Below are 21,163 nucleotides of genomic sequence, written 5' to 3'. Positions count from 1 at the left end.
CAGTCTCTGCTTTAGGTGTGAGGCAGACAGTAGGTGAAGGGCCCATGTAAGATAAAAGAAAATGCAAATGCTTTTTTGGCACTTTGTTTTATTTTTCAGCTGATAATATGTGAGGGTTGTTTCTGAATCAACACATCTCAGAGAACTATAAAAAAGTTTTTTTAAAAAAATACCAAGCATTTGATTTGCTTTTCTACTTTTTTCCTAGTCTATTTTTCGGAGGAAGAATTTGACTAGAGAGAGTAAAAGGCTAAGTGTTAAAACTGAGGCCTGGAGAGAGCTTGGTGCCCATGAGACCTGCTGCGAGAATCAGCAGCCCCGAATTCACTTTAGAGGAATAGCTGAGGAGGGCCGCCCAGCCGTTCACCATCATTTCCCATGAAGAGTGTACCACAGCCACCCCAAGATGGGAGTGGCTCTCAGTGTGGATGGACCGAAGCTGGAATAAGTATCCCAAGTCTGCACTGGGAAATGTGCTTTTGTGTCCTTTGGTTCCTCTTTGTGCCTGAAGCTCAGGTTTGTAAGAGAGAAAGAAAGAGATTGCTCCTGTGGGTGGTTGTAGTAGTAGTTGTGTGTGTGTGTGTGTGTGTGTGTGTGTGTGTGTGTGTATGTAAGGGAGGATGCCTGGTTATACCGGTATTTCTTTCTGACCTTGGGATAAGATGGCCCAAATATGACTTAAATGAACCAAGCTTTAGTAGTACATTATTCTTCTGGCCTTGTGACTTTTAATCTGGGAGCAGGGTAATCAGAGCACCGATGCTGGCTTTCTTAGCGTTAAAGGCGTGCAGAAGTCCCTGCCCTGTTGGCTCATTACCAGCTTCCTTTCTGTGGGGTTCTCTGGGTGGATGAGGACCGTCAGACTGGCTGGAGGAAACCATAGGAGATTATAGCCTCAGCTTAAAGTAAGGAGCCCCGGGAGCTGAAGAAATGTGTGACATTTGCCCACTCTTCCTTACCCTCCACCTTGTCCAGCCCCAGCCCAGCAGCATATCTGCCTGCCCCGTGCACATGCTGTGATCTGAGTATTCATACCACACGCCCCCGCTTCCTGAAACACTCTGCCCCCTCAGCGCATGACTCCAGTGGGGCAGCCTGGTCAGGGCTGGTTCTTATGCCCTCCTTCCCAGAGGAGGGACATGCCCCGGACACACCTGGCCTGGCAGACAGCCTCCCTCGGGTGCCGCAGGCACAGGGCACTATGAGGCTTGCTGGTCTATGTGGGAGGGAGAACAGATCTGGGCCTTGGTTGGATATCCAGAGCCTCTCTCTGAAGAACACCCTAGACTTTGATTTGGAAGTCCACTGTAGCAAAGGGAGGGAATTCTGCGATGTGTGCTTGAACTGCTCTTAAATCCTGTGGTGCAGGGATAAAGAGTCGAGGTGAGAAACTGCACATCCCTCTGAAGTCCCCTCCCCTCGACATCTCTACCTGTTGCATTCTCGGGTTTCAGCCTGCTGGAGTACCTATTGCTGGGGATCTGTAACTGATTACTTGATAGGCTGTAAATAGGTGAATTATTTTCTTTTTAATGTGTTCTCCTCGCTTCCCCTCCCCCCCCCCCCCAACATTCCCTGGTTGTAGATGGGTTCTTAGAGCACCACTGGACCTGTCTTGAAGTTTAAAAAAAAAGGGAAATGGTGGCGTCACTCCTGGCTGTGGAAGATAACCATTGCCCCAGAGCTGTAGCATCTCACAGCTGCAGAATTTACATGATCTTAGAGATTTAGGCTCCAAAGTTCTGTGGGGTTTTTTTGTATTACTAGAAAGGAATACCTGAGCCTGAGTAATTTATAAAGAAAAGAGGTTTATCTGGCTCATGGTTCTGTAGGCTGTACAGCTTCATGGCGCCAGCACCAGCTTCTGATGGAGATCCGAGACTACTCCACTCATGCGAAATGCGGAGGGGAGGAATCACAGAGTGAGAGGGGAAGCACGAGAGAGATGGGGGAAGGGAGGGAGGTGCCAGGCTCTTTTTAACAACCAGCTCTCATGGGAACACATAGAGCAAGAACTCACTCATGACCACAAGGACAGCTCCGAGCCATTCATGAGGGATCCTCCCTGTGAACCAAACACTTCCAATGAGGCCCCACCTCCAACGCTGGGGATCAAACTTCAACATGAGCTTTAGAGAGGTCAAGCACATTAAACTGTAGCACATTACAAATCCCCTTCCAGATGTTTGAGAAGCAGCTTTCTAGTAAGGAAATCAAAAAGCAAAACCTTTTGTAACAAAGAGATTGCCTCAGCAGAACAGTGGTTTATGGCATAGTGGGACCGGGTGTGTGATTCAATATGGTAGAAGTCTACCCAGAAAGAACACAGTGAGGTTTTGTTCTCAGACTATGTCCTGTGTCTCTATAATGAGAGTCAGGTGTCGGGTCTGGGAACATCACTGGCTCCGTAGTTGCTTTTTTAATTCTTTTGAGTTAGTATAAGACATACATCCCCAGGCAAAGTGAGCCTATGTTCAGAGTCACCCTCCAGTTCTTCAGTGCTTGAGCGTTAGGGAGGAAGACAGTGGAGAGGTGGGCATGCAGTTAGTGTGTGCCTTGAAGCACTGATGGCAGGGTTCTGCATGGTATTTATTCTCACTAACACACCTGCCAGTGTCACTCTGAGATGGAATCTTTCCTTCTGTAAAAGATTATTTGCACATTGACCCAGTTGAAGACAGAGCTAATGAAGATACTGTGCACGTGGAAATATTCAATTCTCAGCACTGACAAGCGCTGCCATGCCTGCTGGGGCCAAGCCACTATGAGCACCCCACAGCTGTGGGAAAGTTGGTGCAGGGGTTACCAGCAATGACGAACCCTTTTATTAGAGGAGGAAGTGGCTTCTGGCGTGGGAACTGGGCAGGAGCTATCTTCCAGTAAGTGGAGAGAAGTGATGGTTGGGGAAAGCCAGTCATTGGAGAAGATGACCTTATAGCATAGAGAGGGGGAAAAACAGACTCAAGAAAGATGCACTGGTGGTCCCTGGCTGGCCGTGCGCAGGCCTCTATGCTCTGAGCATCTCCCTGGGCCTTTGGCTCTGGTCTCAAGGGGCTTCCTGGTCCCACCTCTGGCTTCTGGCCTTGGCACATCCTTTCTCTTGGACAGCAGTGTGGCCAGTCTCTGAGGTGCTCAGGGGTCTCTTGGGAGTCCTCATTCCTGTTCCTGCCCTGTGGAAGCTTTCTTGCACCTGAGGCTGGCTCCAGTCCCCTCCTGGGCGGTGAGCTTCAGCTGTAACACTGGATGAAGAAACCAGGAGCAAGCAGGACGTTTTCAAAGCAAAGAATGCCAGAGTCTAGAGGGCTTCAGCATTAATCCCCCTCTCTTCCCTCCCTGCAGGGTCAGAATCTCCTCCACGGCAACCCCAAATGTCCCCTCTGCACATGACTATAAGTTACTGCATCCCCAGAGAGGGGTGACCCAGGAGACAGAAACCAGAGAATGCAGTAAGCAGAGATTCACAACTGGATGAGATGCAAAGGGGAAAGGACTTCAGAGGAATGTGTAGTTTCTCATTCATCTATAGGAAGCTTTAAAAAATTTTAAAAATATATAAACTGACCTCAGACAAGCCCAGCACAGTTAACAAGCCAAACAGAACCAAATCAAAACCCCTTGCCTCTTCAATAATGGCTCTGTCTTATTACCCATGGGACAGGATCATAACTTGTTCTGGGTCATTTGTCACCTTTGTCCTGGGCTTCAAATCTAGAAGTTTAGATTTTTTGGTACTCTCAGTTTCTGTCCACATGGTTCTTTGAGTTTTTTCCTAGGCAGCTGCTAGAAAGATTTTGATCAACTGGTCAAAGATATTAAAGAAGTCAATGTTGATCAGTAGGAAAATTTAGAGTGCCAGATAAAAGGTGTCTGGGGTGGCAGTGTCTTGTCAAAGGGCTGGAGGTGATGCGTTCACTTGCTTTGGAAACACAGATTCGGGAATGTGACGGCAATGTGACGCAGACCTCGCTGCTGAGGCGAAAAGGACGTTAGAATTAAGGGACTCAGAAGACATCAAAGTTAAAGCGTTTCTTGTTGCCCGGAGAAAACAGAAATATGAAAGCATCTGCCTGGGGAGTATCAAGGTACTCCTTTCACTTCTCCAGCAGAGAAGCAGCAGGGACAGTGATCGACTCTGAGGAAGTGAGAGGCCCGGAGAGCTTCCAGCCCGGCCATCCTAACACCACCTGAGAATTGGGGTGCCTGAGACAGCCCTCAGCACCAGGCTCCCAGCCCAGGATGCTCTTTGAGCTCTGTACTTACCTTCCAGTAGCTTTTCCTAGAATCCCCTTCCTGATAAAGTGAAATGAGGGGTAATAGATGGGCAATTTACACGAGTTAGAAAGATGCCCCCTGTTGGGGAGCTGACTTGGACAGATGCATTCCGAATTTGCAGGGTTCACTGTGACGCTGTTCCTCAGAGCCCGTGCATTCTTCATTTAGAGTTTACCAGTCACTGTATTTAAGCTGGAAAGACTCAGGAAATGTGTGAATGGGAGCCTAATACCCAGAGTACCCCCAATGAAATGTAGAGCTTACTTGGAGATGTGTTTGTTTGTTTGTTTGTTTTCATCTGTTCTTATCCCCTTGGCCCTAAAAATTATCCAAGCACAGTCATCCATTGGGTATCCATGGGGGATTGGTTCCAGGACCCACCTAAGATACCAAAACCTGCTCATCAGAAGCTTGGGCACCGGGCTCAGTGGCGTCACTTTGTCTCCCGTCTCATGGTGACAAGAACCCCTAAGGTGTTTGCAGTTCATGTCCACAGCGAATCCAATCTCCTGTTTCCCACTTCATCCCTCCTGCTCACTCGGGCAACTTCTTTCTCAATAACCTTCAGCCAAAAGGGAAGTGGAAGAAATATTCATGGCGAATGACGTCAGTAGAGCTGACGGCACCCCGTGTTCTGCTGCCTTCAAGATCAGAGGCGGCTGTTATAGATATCTTGATTGATTGCAACAGAAGCCAAAGGGTATGGCTCTTACTTACTTCAGTGATTTCAAAGCAACAAATGTAGATATCCTATCTGTCTTAACCGATGCCTAGGGATTTTGCAAAAAGGAGGAAAAGAAAGACGTCAACAACAAAGTGAATTGTGTATCTGTTTACTTTTGATGTGTTCTATTTGAGATAGTTTGGTTTGAAGAGCTGCTTTTCTTGATCATAGCATATGTATCTGTGAGCTTAGTGTGAGGTTTCTCAGCCTTAGCACTATTCACCTTTTGGACTGGATCGTTCTTGGTGGTGAGGGCTGTCCTTTACGCTGTAGAATGTTGAGCAGCCTCCCTGGCCTCAACCCATTAGATGCCAGTAGCACCCTCCAGCTCTCACCAAGTCATGACAATCAAAAACATTTTCAGACATTGCTATACATCCTTGGGGGAAGGAAGTGCAAAATTGCCTGCGGTTGTAAATACTTGCTTAGTATACAAGGTGTGCGGTAATGCAGATCTACTCAGCATTTCCCCACAAAATCCACAGCTTACTTGGCAGTTTTGTTTATTTGTTTGCTTGCTTGTTTTCATCTGTTCTTATCCCTTTGGCCCTAAAAGTCATCTAAGCACAGTCATTCCTTGGTATCCATGGGGGATTGGTTTCAGGACCCCCTAAGATACCAAAATCTGAGGATGTTCAAGTCCCTGATATAAAATAGTGTAGTATTTGTATGTGATCTATGCACATCTTCCTCTGTACTCTATATTATCTCTAGGTTACTTATAATACATCATACAATGTAAATACTATGTAAATAGTTGTTAGATGGCATTGTTTGGGGAATAATGACAAGAAAAAAGCCTAAACATGTTCAGTACAGATGCAGCCATCATCTAACTACAAGGTATACATGTCAGCAACAGTATAACATTTTCTGGAATTATTTTTCCCTAATATTTTTGATCCTTTGCTGATGAAATCCGTGGGTATGGAACCCATAGATACAGAACCCATGGGTATGGAGGGCTAACTGTATTTTTTCTCCATTGTGGGGGGTTAATTAATGCCCTAGTTGTGTCATTCCCATGCAGAGTTAGAGAAAATGGACAAAGATATTTCAAAGCAAAGAAGTCTAGTAATGTTACAGAAGATCTGGCAGCACTTGTCTTCCTTGATGGCTTCTTTGGATGGCCTCCTTGATTTACTGCGACAGCCATTCTTCACCTTTCAAATACTTCAGAATTCCCTGACAGATTCCTACAAAGATTCCTTCAGCTAGGGTGGAGCCTGATGTTTGGTTTCTGGGGTTCCCATGGAATTTCACTGTGCATCTGGAGGCTTATGCCCTGGGGAGCATCTAGTACTTCTCCCCCAAGCTGGGTGCCAGGCCTCAGGCAGCTGGATTCACCCAGGAGCAGATTGGACAAGCCATCCATTTACTTGTTCACTAACTATCCAGCACTCCGGATGTTTCAGGCACTGTTCTAGGTGCTAGGGAACACCCTAGTGTATGTATCTAACCCTGTACCCAGGCTTTTTTTTTTTTTTTTTTTTTTTTTTAAAACACAGTCTTGCTCTGTCGCCCAGGCTGGAGTGCAGTGGCACCATCTCGGCTCACTGCAACCTCTGCCTTCCGGGTTCAAGCAATTCTTATGCCCCAGCCTCCCAAGTAGCTGGGACTACAGGTGTGCACCACCACATCCAGCTAATCTTTGTATTTTTAGTAGAGGTGGGGTTTCATCATGTTGGCCAGGCTGGTCTTGAACTCCTGACCTCAATCAATCTGCCACCTTGGCCTCCCAAAGTGGTGGGATTACTGGCACAAGCTACCACTCCCAGCCTACCCATGTTCTTATATCTGATCATTTCTGTCTGAGTGTGTCTCATCTATTATTTGGTATTTTTGTTTGTTTGTTTTTTGAATTTCTTTTATTCAGTTAAAGAGATTTCATCATCCTATAAGACCCCTCAGGTGTGAGGGGGAACGGAGAGAGCTGGAGAAACAAAACACATTAGCCCTGTGGAAAATCACACGATTTCTAAGAAAGTTATGGTTATGATTCTTAGGCTTTCTCTGTGGGAAGTGTTTCATTGTCATTGTTTTGTTAGGTCGGTCAGCTCAGAGGTGCTGAAGGCAGTGCTTACATTTTTGCAGCAGGTATATATTGCAGTGTGGATTGAACCAGGGGCTTCCTGCTGGCCTTGTATTCTTAGTTTGTTAAGGCAAATGGCCTCTCCAAGTCACTTCCCACTGAAACTAAATCCCAGAGGAAGCGGAATGAACATGGATAGAAACCACACTAGGAACCCACAGAATACCCACAGCAGGCTTGATGGATTGCTGTGAAACAGACCTGGCAGGGACCCATCAGGACAGGCCATGGCTTTCTGGAGGCAATAGTATATTCTCCCAGCCTTACTAAGGTGGTTAGCTGCCCCTAAGGTCTTTGGAGTAGATGCCCCATTTGGTAGGTGTTCTTTGGAATCCATAGCTCTGGCAGCCACGAGTCTCAAAGGGAGGAGCAAATCAAGGGACATTACAGAGCAGGAACTATGTGGAAAGGGATGTAAAACCAAACCGGCCCCTTCCAAGTCTGCAGCCAGCCACCCATCATTTTAAAATGAGTGGACTCAGTCATAGCAAAATGAAAGGAAAATCAGCAGACCCAGGACTTAAACCCAAGAATCCTCATGTCTAGTGCAGTGCTTTTCCCGTCCTGTCCACAGAGGAGAAGCCTCTTCCATAACCAATGGAACCATCTCAACAGTTTGAGAAACTGAGGCTCAATATTTTTCTTCACCCAAATAGCTGGACCGTTGATTCTGGAGACTGTGTTACCTGTTTGTCTCCCTGCAGCATAATATAACTGTGTGTGTACATTCAAAAGAAGAGGATTTGAAAACATCTTTAAGATGTGTGACCGTTTTCCAGTCTCGTACTACAGAGAAGAGGCAATGTGATAAGACAACTGCATTAAAGATGAAAATTGAAATAGGCTGCTGGGAACTGGTCCAGAGGAGAAGTAACATTTGTTACTGAAGCATGGGCGAAGGAGGAATTTTTTTTAATATGGGATTTGAGATTGGCTCAGTCTGGATGATGGTTGGTCATAACTCTATTCAGCACCCATGACAGCATGCTTGGGTGTGATAATGAATTAACCAGCAGTCAATGATTTGGTTCCTGAATTAGGATGCTGAACTGGGTACTGATGGGAGGACCCTCCCCATCCAAAAATTTAAAGGGTGGCACTTCCTTGTTCTCTTGTACCTCCCTGTCTCACTTCACTCCCCTGAGATACAACGTGAAGCACTCCTGCCACGTGGGTCTTCATTCCTAGAAAGAGTTCCTGGCCAAAATGCCTTTCTCTTTTCTTTTGCTGATAAACTGGGTTGGACCATCCAGGGAAGATCCTACAAAGCCAATCCACTGCTCCCCTCCTAGAGATCTCGTCCTGGGCCCTTTACCCTTCACAATCAGCTATACCTCTGAAGCAGAAGCCCCCGCTGTCCACCAAACAGCTACCCAGTCCCCTGAAATACTTCCAGCCACAAATCTCCAATGTCTTTGGTCCAAAGCATCCTACCACAATAGCATGCCTGCATCAGAAAGTTCCTCTGCTATCTAAAGAGGTAAACCACCAGTAGTCTCTCTTGACCACAGAAAATTTAGACTTTTTTATAGAGACCCAGAGTGTGCTGATGAGAAGTAGCACATTACCTAAGGTAGAGAGCGGGAGTGAGCCCCAGAGAGAGGCACAGGAGGAAGAGAGTGGGGCAGCACTGTGTCCTCATAGGAAGGGGTGGGGTAGGGAGATCAAAGGGAGGGGTGTTTGGGGTGAGGGGACTGGGAGAAGTGTGCAGAGGCAGTGCCCTTAGGTGCCCAGAATCTGTAGGTTGGAGTACCGTGCTGAGCACAAGGTATATAATCAGCTCAAACACTTTCTTTCTACCTTCTGGTAGTTTGCAATCTAAAGAAAAGGGAATGCCTGTACAAACAGTGCAGTGTGTTTTTATGCACAAAAATCTCACCGTAGAAAAACTTTTGATAGCATATACTAATATAAAAGGCTGATGAAATAAGTGAAAAAAATTTTAAGTTGCAGGAAACTATTTTCCATGTAAAGCTATTTTTTAAAAAAATAAGTTTGCGTGCATGAGTACATATATATATGTGTGTGTCTTAGTATTTCAATGAATATATACATATATGCCTATTTTCACCTAGATAATTTCTGGACATACATATATAAGAAAATATGATTTTGAAAGTAAGCCTATAGGGAAGGCATTTATCTCTCAAATTATATCCATCTAGTATTTTTTTTTTTTTTACAGTGAGCACACATTACTTTCATGACTTTTAAAAAAAGGGAAAAACTTAAGTGTTTTAATAATAAATAAGAGTAAGAATTATAGTATCTCTTCTCTTTGGAGAGGAGAGACCGGAGGTTGTTGGCTCTGAAGACAGAAGCACTCACAGGGTGTCAGGGTGTGACAAGGAGAAAGGCATATGAGATGTTCTAGGAGAGAGTCCAGGACACTTTTCCATAGAAGGATGTCAGACTCATTAAGCTGCTTGGTGTTCCCAGGAGCCAAAGAGGGTCCTCCTGGCATTGATCTACAGTGCTAGGTCTGTGCTTAACCAGCTTGCTAAATAAGGAAAGAGGTCTGAGTGATTACTTCTATTTTTGTTTGCCTGTAAATCTGGATATTGGACCAAGAAAGTGTTATATCTAGTACACTCACAAATGAAAACATAGAAGATGACACTTGGGAAATCTTTGACATTTTAGGGTAGGCTAAGATTTCTTAGAACACAAAAGACATTAAGCTATAAAAGAACAAAATGGTAAACTGGACTAAATAAAAATTAAAGACTTCTACTTATTAAAAGACACTCTTAAGAAACTGAATAGTAAACCATGGACTGAGAAAAAAAACCATGTATCTCACAGAGGACTTATATTCAGAATATTTTTTAAAATCTTACAACTGAGTAATACTAGTTGAACCACCTAACTAAAAAATGGGTAAAAGACTTTAACAGACTTTTCATGTAAGATACGAACGGCCATCAAGCACATGAAAAGATGCTCAAGGTTATTTGTCATTAGGGAAATCAAAATGAAAACCCCAGTGAAATATCACTATATATCCCCTAGATGGCTAACGTTTTTAAAGATTGACAATTTCAAGTAGTGGCAAAAAAAATATGGAGCAACTGGAACTCTCCTACGTGGTACACCCTCTTTGGAAAACAATGTAGCAATTCTCTATAAAGCTAAATATACATTTACCAAGAGAAATGAAAACACAGGTTTGAAAAAGACTGGTATAAAAGTTCACAGCAGCTTTTTTATCATATCCCAAACTGGAAACAATCCAGTGTCCACCTACTGGTGAATGAATTGCGGTATTTCTGTTCAGTGACTACCACTCAGCAATAGCCATAAGGAATGAACTATTGACACCCCATCTTTGATGAATAACAGAAGGTGGGGGGTGGGGAGTCATAGGTGGATGCTCTACAGATCCAAAGCACCCCCCTAAATGTGCCTTGGGAATGCCCCACTTAGGTTCTCCCACATGTGTGATTATTGATGGAATGCTTTTCCTTTAAGGTTTTCTTTCTCTCTTTCTGTTTTCTTTCTTTCACTATGTCTTCTTTTTATTTGTGTCCCTCTACAGTTTCCTTTAATGTGTTTTTGAAGAATACTGAAATATTTTCTTTAATTTTCTGGCCATATAAATAGGAAAAGACTCCAGACTTCCTCCCTGTGTTTCCGCTTGTTCTGGGCCCAGCAAACCCCCTGGCCACCGAGAAAAACTTTGGGTACGAGTCACCTGCGGAGGCAGGGACCATGTAGCCAGGCCAACCATGGTCACCTGTAGCACTTGCATTCTCAATAATGGCAGAGACCTTTTGCTTGGCAGGAAAAAATCGTTTTTCTTGGCTACCCCCTGAGAAAGGAAAAGGCCCTTTCTAAAAGGAGGGGCAAGAGGGAAAGGCCTGAGGCCTTAACAGCCCCCCTTAGGCACTGCTTGTCCCTTGTGACTTGTGAGATGCCAGCAAGAATGCTGGGGCTGTGAGTGCTGCTTCCAGGCAACAGGCCCTGTGGGGGACCAAGAGACCCGGGGCGGTGGGAGCCGCAGGGTCAGTGGGAAGAACTTTTAGTTTTTTAGCTGAATGGTTTTATATATAAATATATATATATTTTTCTATATCTTATGTATTTATATATATTAAATATATAAAATTCAACTAGTCATTAACATATAAACTATTACATATAATAGTATACATATATTAACTATTATATGATAGTATAAACTATTAACCATTGTATATAGTAGTGTATATTAACTATTATATATAATAGTATATATAAACTATATAAGGTTTATATACTTTATATTATATAGTTTATATTATATAGTTTATATTACATATAACATATATGTTATATATTATATAATTCAATATGTTGTTATAAACTTATATACAACTATTATAAACTAATATATAGTTTATAATATATTAACTATTATATGTAATAGTAGATATAAACTATAGTTTATATATATAAAATATATAATTTATGTATTATAAACTATTACATACAACTATTATAAACTGATATTTTGTAGTTTATATATTAACTTATAAAAAATAGTTAATATATAAACTGTATACTATTACATATAACAATATATATTTTATTAATGATTATATATAATAGTATGCATAGTTTATTACATATTATATATAAAAGTACTTAATATATACTATTATATATAATGGTAAATATACCTTAATATATATTATTATATATAATGGTTAATATACCTTAATATATAATATTCATATACATATTTAATGTGCATTGTAGTTAATATATTAATATATAATATATATTAATATCAGTGGGAAATGGTGACTATTTAAGGTATTTCACCCCTGGAGTGGCCAAATATATAAACTATATATATACTATTATATATAATAGCTAATATAGTATGTATATTATTATATATAGTAGTTTATATACATTAGTTGATGATTAATGATTAATTATATTAGCTAATATATATTATATATAATAGTTACATATATATATATACTAATATCAGTGGGAAATGGTGACTGTTTTAGGAATTTCACCCCTAGAGTTGCCAAATAAGTTAATTTACTTGTTTCTCATATAATGTACTTATTAAAATAAACTTTTAGTCCATTATGGAGTGTAAGTAACAGGCCTCCTGCAGGCAAAATAGAAAAAAAACTCTTCAGAGTCAAGTTCTATTTTTTTTTTTTTGAGACCCTGTTTTCAGGAACCAGCGTCATCCATATCATTAATCGCTTGTGGGCGTCTTTTTACCACATCATATTACTCCTTTGGAATTAAACCACACGTATAAAGTATGAAAAATGTACTTTTTTAAACATTAAAAAAGTAATTTTCTAGCATAATATCCAAAATAAGGTGCCATGGAGCCATTAGTAGTAAATTGAATTTTTTGGTATGTTATTTGTACAAAAACTGACAAGTGCGAGCCCCTCATCCCCCATCATTAGTCATTGGATTTAGCGGACACAGAGGCAGTAATCTGCAAGGGAAGGCATTTTGATGTCGACTTCAATTGCACACTTCATTTATTTGGACAGGGCACAGGCGGCAGCTTCTGTCACGCGGCATCACCGCACTATTAGTGAGTTTCGCCCCAGGGCAGCTGGGATGCTGCGCTGGGGCAGATGTTCTTTTCAGCCTATTCAGTGACCATTCTTGGGGGTTGTTTACTGTTGCCATGGTGACCTTCATTTCCATAGCAGCAGAGTGCTGTTTCTCAGAGGAAAATGAATTTAGTTATAAAAGGATAATATTTTTCTCTGTCTCTATATAACCTGCCATCTGTCAACTGGTGGATCAGTAAGGATTCAGAAACCTATTAAGAATTATAGCAATGGAGTGATGAGTATTTTTTTTTTTTTACCCATATTAAAAGCAGTAATAGAAGTGGAAGCAAACATTGTGCCCTCAACCTCAGAACTTTACTTTTTTCTTTATATTTTAAGTGCTTTTTTTTAATGCCTTCACCACGTCCACACCGCTCTTACAAACACATAACCTCGTGAAACACAATTTACATTCTGCTGACAAATGGAAATGACCAAATGTCTTGTTTGTATCTCACTAGATGCAGGTGTATTTGATGCTTTCTTGATGCTGTGAGCTTTCCCCAGTTCATTAAAGATTCGTATGGCTGAAATTCTATTGTCACTGACTCTCCTGCTCCTCACCCCACGGTAAAAGCTGTGGGGGTGCATAGATCAGCAATTTATCAGGAACATACAGTGCAAATTATAAAATTAACAAAATGAGAAGAAACCATGCTTGTGTGATGAAAAATTTACTAACACGATCCTTAAATCTCATTCTAGAATACCTTTTCTTCTTCTCAAATCCCACTGGGAAGAAAGTCGTCTTTGGGATAGCTCATCTTGTTCCTGGATATTTTTTTTTTCTCTGTTGCATTCATAAACTGTAACTTGCAGGGGGAAAAACACACACACACACCGGCCCCGTTGTAAATAATGTTATTTATTGGTTGATTTTTCCAGATCCTGACATTGATGCTGCCAGTGCCATGATGCTTTTGAATACTCCCCCTGAGATACAAGCAGGTTGTGAGTAGATATTTCTATAGCCTACAGCACCATAGTTTGTGAACTTAACCTCATTTATACACCAGGTCATAGGAAGAACTAATGCTAAAGTAGAACTTCCCTTATAGAATCACTTTAAAAGCTACGTAAGTGCATGATTACATGCATATGCATATAAACATGCAGCCATGCATATGTATGAATGAATGCATATGTATGAATGAATGCATAGGTGTGTTTCCAAGATGAGAAAGTTCTCATATAATTTCAGGACTTAAGACTTGGGGAAAGGGAAACAGATCCTTTAATGAGTCCCAGTGAAGAGGCCTTCCTTGCTCCTGCAGGTATTGTTCCTGTGAGTTTGTAGGTTCTCCTAGAAGAGGCTGCATGGGGTCAACTTAACCCTAATGGACCTGAGCAGTACCCATTTTTAGAAATTTCTTTCTCTTCTGGGACCTCATCGCTAGGCTGCCATTTTGGAGAAGAGTCTAGTGAAATAGGCCTGTTGGAGCCTGGAATATCTTTGAAATGAAACCACGCTACCAGCTTGGACCATTTCTATTCAGCCTCCCAGGCTGCCCCAGATAGCAGGGTAGGGCTGTTTAGCTAAGCAGGACTCCCATCCTCACCTTCTTTTTGTTGGCCTTCAACAATGTCAAGTTTGAGACAGCATTTCCTTACTGAGACTTCTCTTCTCACTACCTGAGGTTTTTACCATCTCTGGAGATAGTCTACCATGGTTTTAGAAAGATTTCTTCCCAAGGGATGAAGAGTGACTTCGAACAAAGATACCTGTCCCTTCCTTCTCCCCACTCGAGGTCAGTACCAGTGCCCACATCCCACACCCAGCTAGAACCCTGTTGAACACACAGACAGCTGGTTTACCAGGGTCTGCTCAGCTTGTTGTTAGGACATTGCTGTGTTACAGCCTCTCACTGATGAAACACGGTAGTGAGGAAATAGTGACATGAAGCAGCAGACGCCACTACAACACCACCGCTTAGGGGCTGGCACTCACCTGTCTCCTTCTTATGGCTAGGCCTTCAGCTCATTTTGGGTTCTGGCTCTCTGAGGGCCACATGGCTTGCTGAGCAGTGGGAAGTCCCTGCCTTTGGAGTGGATGCTACTTCACACAGGAAAACATCTATCCTCAGACCCAAAACAGGTGCCTTTTGTTAGTATTGGACTACGTGGAGTTCCAGGCCATCTGTCATAGCCCCTCTGCTTGTCCCAGCCTTCCTGACAGCTTTAGGATATTTGACTCCAACCTTTCTTATTTGTTCCTATTTTAAAAGACCCAAGAAATTCAGCTGAGCATTCTCAGGGAGACTTTTTCCTCTGCCTGGAGCTGCCGTTACCTGTTCCTAACAGTCTAGAGTTCTGATTCTCTCTTTCCAAACTCAGACCTCCAGCCATTGCAATGTTGGACTGCCTACACCTCTGACATGCAAACACCACTGCTAAGCAGATGTGTCACTGGCCTAGCTCTGTAACTAGCAGTTAACCTGGAGTGTGGTTTTTAAATGATGTTTCATATTTCAGAGAAATGTATATGTTTTTAAATTTTTTTTTTTAAATAAACTTCCATTCTTAGATGGCATTGCAGGAAAAGTACAGACCAGATTGTAATCAAGTTCCAGGCTGAAAAGATTTCTAAAATTAAGTTGCATAACTCAACCCAGTGGAAACATACTGATTTCATCAGAGCCATGTAAGATTCGAGCACCTTCCTTTGCACCCAGCCACTACACAGTGATCATTAGTTTAACAAAAATACTTCCAGCTGGTTGCTGAAGTTCAGAGGGAAAATGGGATTATGGGCTTCTGCTAGAAGAGGCTACATGGGGCCAGCTTAAACGTAATGGACCGGAGCAATACCCATTTTTAGAAATTTCTGTCTCTTCTGGGACCTCATCACCAAGCTGCCATTTTGGAGAAGAGTCTGGTGAAGCAGGCCTGCTGGAGCCTAGAATATCTTTGAAATGAAACCAAGCCAGGCAAGGGGACTGATTGATCCTTCACAGATCCTCAGCAGCTTCCATAAACGTCCATGATTACTGGATTCTTGAGCATAGGTAGGAAAGGAAAAAGGTTTCTCCTGATGAGTTGACAAGTGAGTTGTTTTCAGTGTTCGCCTCCCCTCTCCATCTCCGTAACACTCAAACTGTAAATACTTCTTTTTCCAGGGTAGCCACGGTCCTATTTACATTGAAATGCTGAATTTGAGTTTTACAAGTTCAGTGTTCATGTTTTGAAGCTGTAGGCTCATTTTTAGAAGGCTTTTTTAAGAAGGCTATTACCACTGTATGAGAAATCCAGCCACAGCCTTCATGAAAGCCCCAGGCCAAGAACGGGGCTCCAAGACAGTGGAAGGAAAGAACCCGGGGTGCCTACAAAGGTCACAGAAGGAGACGCTCATGGACAGGAATAACAGAGAAGTAAATGTGAAGACTGGGCAGAAAGCAGGGACTCCACCTTTGCATTCACTGTCCCATCTGACCGCCAGCCCTGGTTCAATGCCCTGGAGGTCAAGGGCAAGCATAGTCAAGGAGCAGGTTGTAAGGGCCCCAAGGATTGGAGCAGTACCTTAGCAAGGGAGTGAAGATGCGTGGAGCGTCTTCTCTGTGCATTTGGGAAGCCAGCTGGCCAATCCTCCCCATAAACCCAACCAGAGGAATGTATCTGCAGCTTGTGGTTAGCTCTTTCTGACTTCACTCTTTCTCCATGCCACCTTTCTTTTCATTTTACATTGCATAACGTTATTTGCCCTGGGATTTGAGGCAGTCCTTTGCCTTCTTAAGGGAGAAGAATTACAGACAGAATGATTAGGCAGTCATCCCCTGCCCTGCCGGCATCACCCAAGGTCTGGAAAAAGTGAGAGGCTATTCCTGTGCAAAAATGGTTAAAGGCAACAGCCAGCCAGCCACAGTGGTGGTGTGTGGGCAGCCTATGTAGGGGTGTTTGTGTGCCTGTGTCCCAGTGTGGATATATCCCAGGTCTTCTCTAGGTTGAGGGGTCCTGCCGCTGCCCATGAGTGGGGAGCGTGGCTTCGGAGAGCAACACATTTCCTGTCTGCGCAGAGCCTGCCTGTATTCCCCCGTGGGCTGGTGCTATGGCTGGGCTCTGTTTATAGAGCTTCCTCGTGCGGTGCTATTTATAGCCCCTTGTTTTCACCTCTTGGGCTGCTAGATGCCCCTGCTTGCATGGGGGCCACCAACCTAGTCTCTGCTGTTGTTCTGCTCCCAGCAGATAGAGGCTGGCCTGGATAGCTGGAAGTCTTTTCCTTTGTCCTCACCCTTCACAGCCACTCCAGGTCACCAGATGGCAGCCACTTAGATCTTTTCTCTTCCTCCTACCCTTGCTCAGCATCTGTAAAGCTAGCTCAAGGCCGGCAGACTGGCCACAGTCCAGGGTCTGAAGCTGACTAGGTTGCACAAAGGAAATGGCTCAGACGCTGGTGAGAGCCCCAGGCAGAGCAAGCCTCTTTATCATTGGAGGGTCCGTGTTGCCCCAAGGGAGCCCAGCACACCATGTCTTGCTTGGGCTGGAGTCCCTAGGGGTCCCTCCACCTCTCATTTCAGTCTAATGCTTCACTTGCAGTGCAGTGGCAGTGTGCACCTAATAAAAACCTCAGGCTACAACATTTTGTCCTCCTGGCAGCATCCGCTGTGCATGTGACATTAGCCCTTTTAGACTTTGCCCGTTTGCAGCATAGGAGAAACATTCTGCAAGGAGAGCCACCATGTCTCACGCGCTCTATAGGATGCTGCCTCCAGAACAGTCAGCATGGGACACGGCTGGCTCATTACCCCCTGGACTTTGGATTATGCTCCAGTCAAATCCATCTGCCTACCCCATCCTCCCCACCCTCAAAATGGCTATGTAGACTTATTCCAGCTTCTAGTATCTCCTTAAGTACCTGCTTTGCAGTTCCCCTTTGACAAGCCCCGTGAGTCAGCTTTAACCCCAATGGAGGACTTGTTAGTCAGGAGAAGCCAGATCTCCATTACTCATCTTCAAAGGTTTATATAATCCCTGGTTGGAAGGTTCCCAGAGACGAACTCTAGATAATAAACAAAACAACAAAATGGAACGAGGGAAGGGGAGGGATTGGGGGAAGGCGGTCCTCCCCCTGCCTGGAACTATATCAGACACACCAGGCACAGCAGAGGGAAGACAACCAGGAAATAGGCTGTGTCTCCCCGTGCCAGCCCCCTCCCCAGTGTGCTTCCAAGTAAGCAGGTGGAAAGGCCGACTTTAGGGAAGGGAAGGATTAGCGGAATCACCTGCTGCTCAGCTTATGGCCTCTGAGAGAGTTAGCCAGGGCTGCCCTCCAAAGGCAGCGGCAAGAGCTCAGAGGTTAATTTTAGAAGTTGTGAAAAACCAAGGAAGCTAAGCCTCAGGAGGGGAGCTGGGGAAGTGCTGAGGGACAATGTAGCGTGGAGGAGTTTGTCTTGGACCTTAGGCTTTTTTTTAAGATTCTCAGGATTGCGTTATCCCATTTAGATCATAGCATCTACAATGAACAGTGCTGCTGTGTTTGGCTCTCTTCTTATGTGTGAAGGTTGCCTTCTTGCTAGTTAAAACCAGAAAGCTTAAGAGTCCCTCTCTAACTGCAGAGAACGTGGTTGATGGCAAGTGTGGGGAAGTGTGGCGCCAATGTCCCTCATCCTGAGAGCCTCAGGGGTGGGTATTCTCTCATCTAAAAGATAAATACGTAACTGGCCTAACCTGCAAGGATGATGCTAGAGGCCTGGGCCTTGTCTGGAGAGAGCCACAAATCCGAGGGAGAAGTTGACTTTGAATGTCCAGCCCTTTTGATGTCTTACATAGCTGGAGGCCAGTGCATTTCAGTACATCGGGTGCATCAGATTGGCTGTAAAGGTTTTGGTCTTTCGGTGTCTTAATATGCTCTGAGGGAAACAGAGTAAAAGGAAGGGAAAGAGTAGATTGCTGGTAGAGAAAAGGCTGAAGAATGGACTCATGTTCCCACCGAGCTTCCTAATGTAGAGTAGTGAACTGTGGGCCTCAGAATGCCTTTCTCTAACAGAGCCATTTTAGACTGGCTGTGACTTGTTCTTCAGAAGCCACGTTCCTGACACTTGGGGATGGGGACAGAAAGGAGAAAGACAGGGGTACAGTTAAGTGTCACAGCTGGCTTCTGGCAGCTGGTGAGCAAACACGAACACATCCGCCATCTCTCCATGGAGAGCACTGCCAGTGATGAGGACGGAGAAGTGCCAGGGTTGGCAGAGGCAGCATTTAGTTGCAGCTCATTTGAGAACAAGCTGCAGGATTCAGAGGAAGAGCTGAGTCTACATGCCAGGAGTCTTGTGAGGTTCAGGAAATAGCTCAGGGAAAGCCTATTAATGCTGCAAGAGAGCTTTGTCCATGAGATTCTCTTTGAAGTGAATGCTGTTCATTAATCAGAAAGATGTTTTAATAGGTAAATGCAGAGTTAGGAATAACTACAAAAAGCATAATGGGCTGAAAGTATTTCCCCATGCCCAGACCCCATTCAGCCCTCTCCTTGTAGATCATTAGTAAGAGGATGCTGGAGAGGTGATATAGGATGACAGAAGGATGATGGTGACGATGACGATGATGAGCTTACATAACGAGCCAGCCACTGAGCTAAGCAGTTGACGTAGCTTATCTTATTTCATCCCCAGAGCAATCCTACAAGGTATGTTTAAGCCTGCTTCACCAGTGAGGAAATGGAGGCCCAGGAAAGTGAAGGCACTAGGCCAAGGCCATAGAGCCAGTGATGGGGCAAGGCCGAACTGAGGCTGTGTGGCTCAGAGCTCACACTCTTAACCACTGCAGTATACCTCATCCCTGAGGGTTCCGTGAGACAAGGAACATCCAAAGAACATGGTCTCCAGTAGGAACTTGGTGACGAGTGGCTTCCTTTCCTAGTTTTCCTCTCTGCTGGCCATGCCCCTGGTGCTTACAGGTTCTGAGTATTTGGGCAGAGGACTCTGTCATGCCACACTGTCCCCAGGGGTGCTTTTCTTCCTTGATTGGCAGATGGCTTGACGACCATGCCAGGGTTAAGAAGAACTTGCGCTCCCTAACTTGGATTTGCTCTGTTCCCATTCCAGGGCTTCCCTCGTCTTTGTCCAACTTTACGTGTTTTGGGTGTTTTTGCTGCAAGGGTGGCTCTGATATGACACGCTGTGCACAAGGGGAACAGAAGCACCATAACAGCATCTATTGCTCTTCCAGCAACTCTGTCACCAGGAAGATGGCTACATTCTTCCAGTATGGTCTGGTTTCTGTCCCATTCTGTTCCTTATGGGTTTTCAGCTCCTCTGAAGTGGAGAAAGCACAGGCCGCCTCAGGATTACTCTGTGGACGTTGATCATGTTGATGATGACGATATTGATAACCAACATGTATTTTCCAAATACTCATGCCTTCATTAACTCAGTTAAGTCTCCAGAGACCCTGGGTAAATATCATTTTTGTCCCCCATCTTACTTACGGAGTTTAAGTAGCTTGCTCAGGGGACACGGTCAGTAATTGACAGAGATGAGATGTAGACCTAGGTTGGTTTGCAGAGCCTGGCTGTCAGCTGCTGCAGCGCAGGGCACTCCTCTGCTCAAAACCCCTTAATGGTTTTCCCACTACCCATGGGATAAAGTCCAAACACATCTCATTTCTGCTAGAATTGTGTGCTGTCCAAAAGCAGCCTTTTACTTCCTAGAGCACATTGTGCGTCATTAAAAAATCACTTCCAGGTCTTTGTATGTGCCATTTTTCTGCCTTTGAACTCCAGTTTAGTTGACACTTCCTACAGGAAGGAAGCCTTCCCAAATACCCCTGAGTTTGGGTTAGGTGTCTCCATCCTTTCTGCCTCTAGGTCCCCTGTCCTAGCATGTACCATAGTATATTTTCATTGCCTCCTTAATTCATTCTCTCTCTCGCTCACTCTATCTCCCCCTCCCTCTTGCTTGTAGTTACCTTATATCCCCATTATCTAATACATAGGAAAGTACTTGGTAAAAGTTTTAGTGTCTGTATATGGGAGTGTAATAGTTTTTACTGACATGAATTACAACTGTGTTAGAGATTTTAAATATTTAAGTTATTTATCAGCATGGTTCATTATATCGGACTAAGTTGTTGCTCTACTTGAGGTCCCTAGTGATGGATATATTAGATCAGAATTCAACTGAACCTGTGGCTATCTGACCATTTCTAGGAGACTGCCGTACTCCATAATTATGGAAATCCTCTCCCACAATCCCCAAAACAGGCAAATAAAAAGCCTATCATTTTAGACAACACACATACGTTTCATCCAAAGCATCTATCTACAAGAGTTCTGCTGGTTTCTGCATGTGTCTGTCCTTGAGAATTATTGCTATTTTTTCCTCCTATATTTTCTTCTGGAAGTTTTATAGTTTTAGTTCCCACATTTAGGTGTATGATCCATTTCTAATTTTTATATGTGGTATGAGGTGTAAGGCTCAAGGTTCATTTTTTTCCCAAATGGATCTCTGGTTGTTCTAACGCTTGCTTTTCCCTCCTTGCATTATCTCAGTACCCTTGTCA

At 43.8% G+C, this 21,163-nt stretch overlaps 1 protein-coding gene across 14 annotated transcripts in view; it reads left to right on the top strand.

Moving 5' to 3' along the window:
* Positions 1–21,163, top strand: part of FOXN3 (forkhead box N3) — a 459,693-nt gene that overhangs the window by 411,342 nt on the left and 27,188 nt on the right. For 5 of the 14 annotated variants that reach the window (XM_054530372.2, XM_024232073.3, XM_063715679.1 and 2 more), the window contains one exon: positions 13,559–13,624. The exons of 5 other annotated variants lie outside the window; for them this stretch is intronic. In XM_054530372.2, coding sequence (XP_054386347.1) covers positions 13,559–13,624 — 66 coding nt within the window. The remainder of the gene's footprint in view (positions 1–13,558; positions 13,625–21,163) is intronic. 4 more of the 14 variants (XM_063715683.1, XM_054530375.2, XM_063715680.1 and 1 more) reach the window with 1 other exon arrangement.

The sequence above is a fragment of the Pongo abelii genome, chromosome 15 (assembly GCF_028885655.2).
Source record: "Pongo abelii isolate AG06213 chromosome 15, NHGRI_mPonAbe1-v2.0_pri, whole genome shotgun sequence".
Lineage (NCBI taxonomy): Eukaryota > Metazoa > Chordata > Mammalia > Primates > Hominidae > Pongo > Pongo abelii.
Note: the sequence above shows the minus strand (reverse complement) of the source record. Positions and strands in the feature narration are given on the sequence as shown.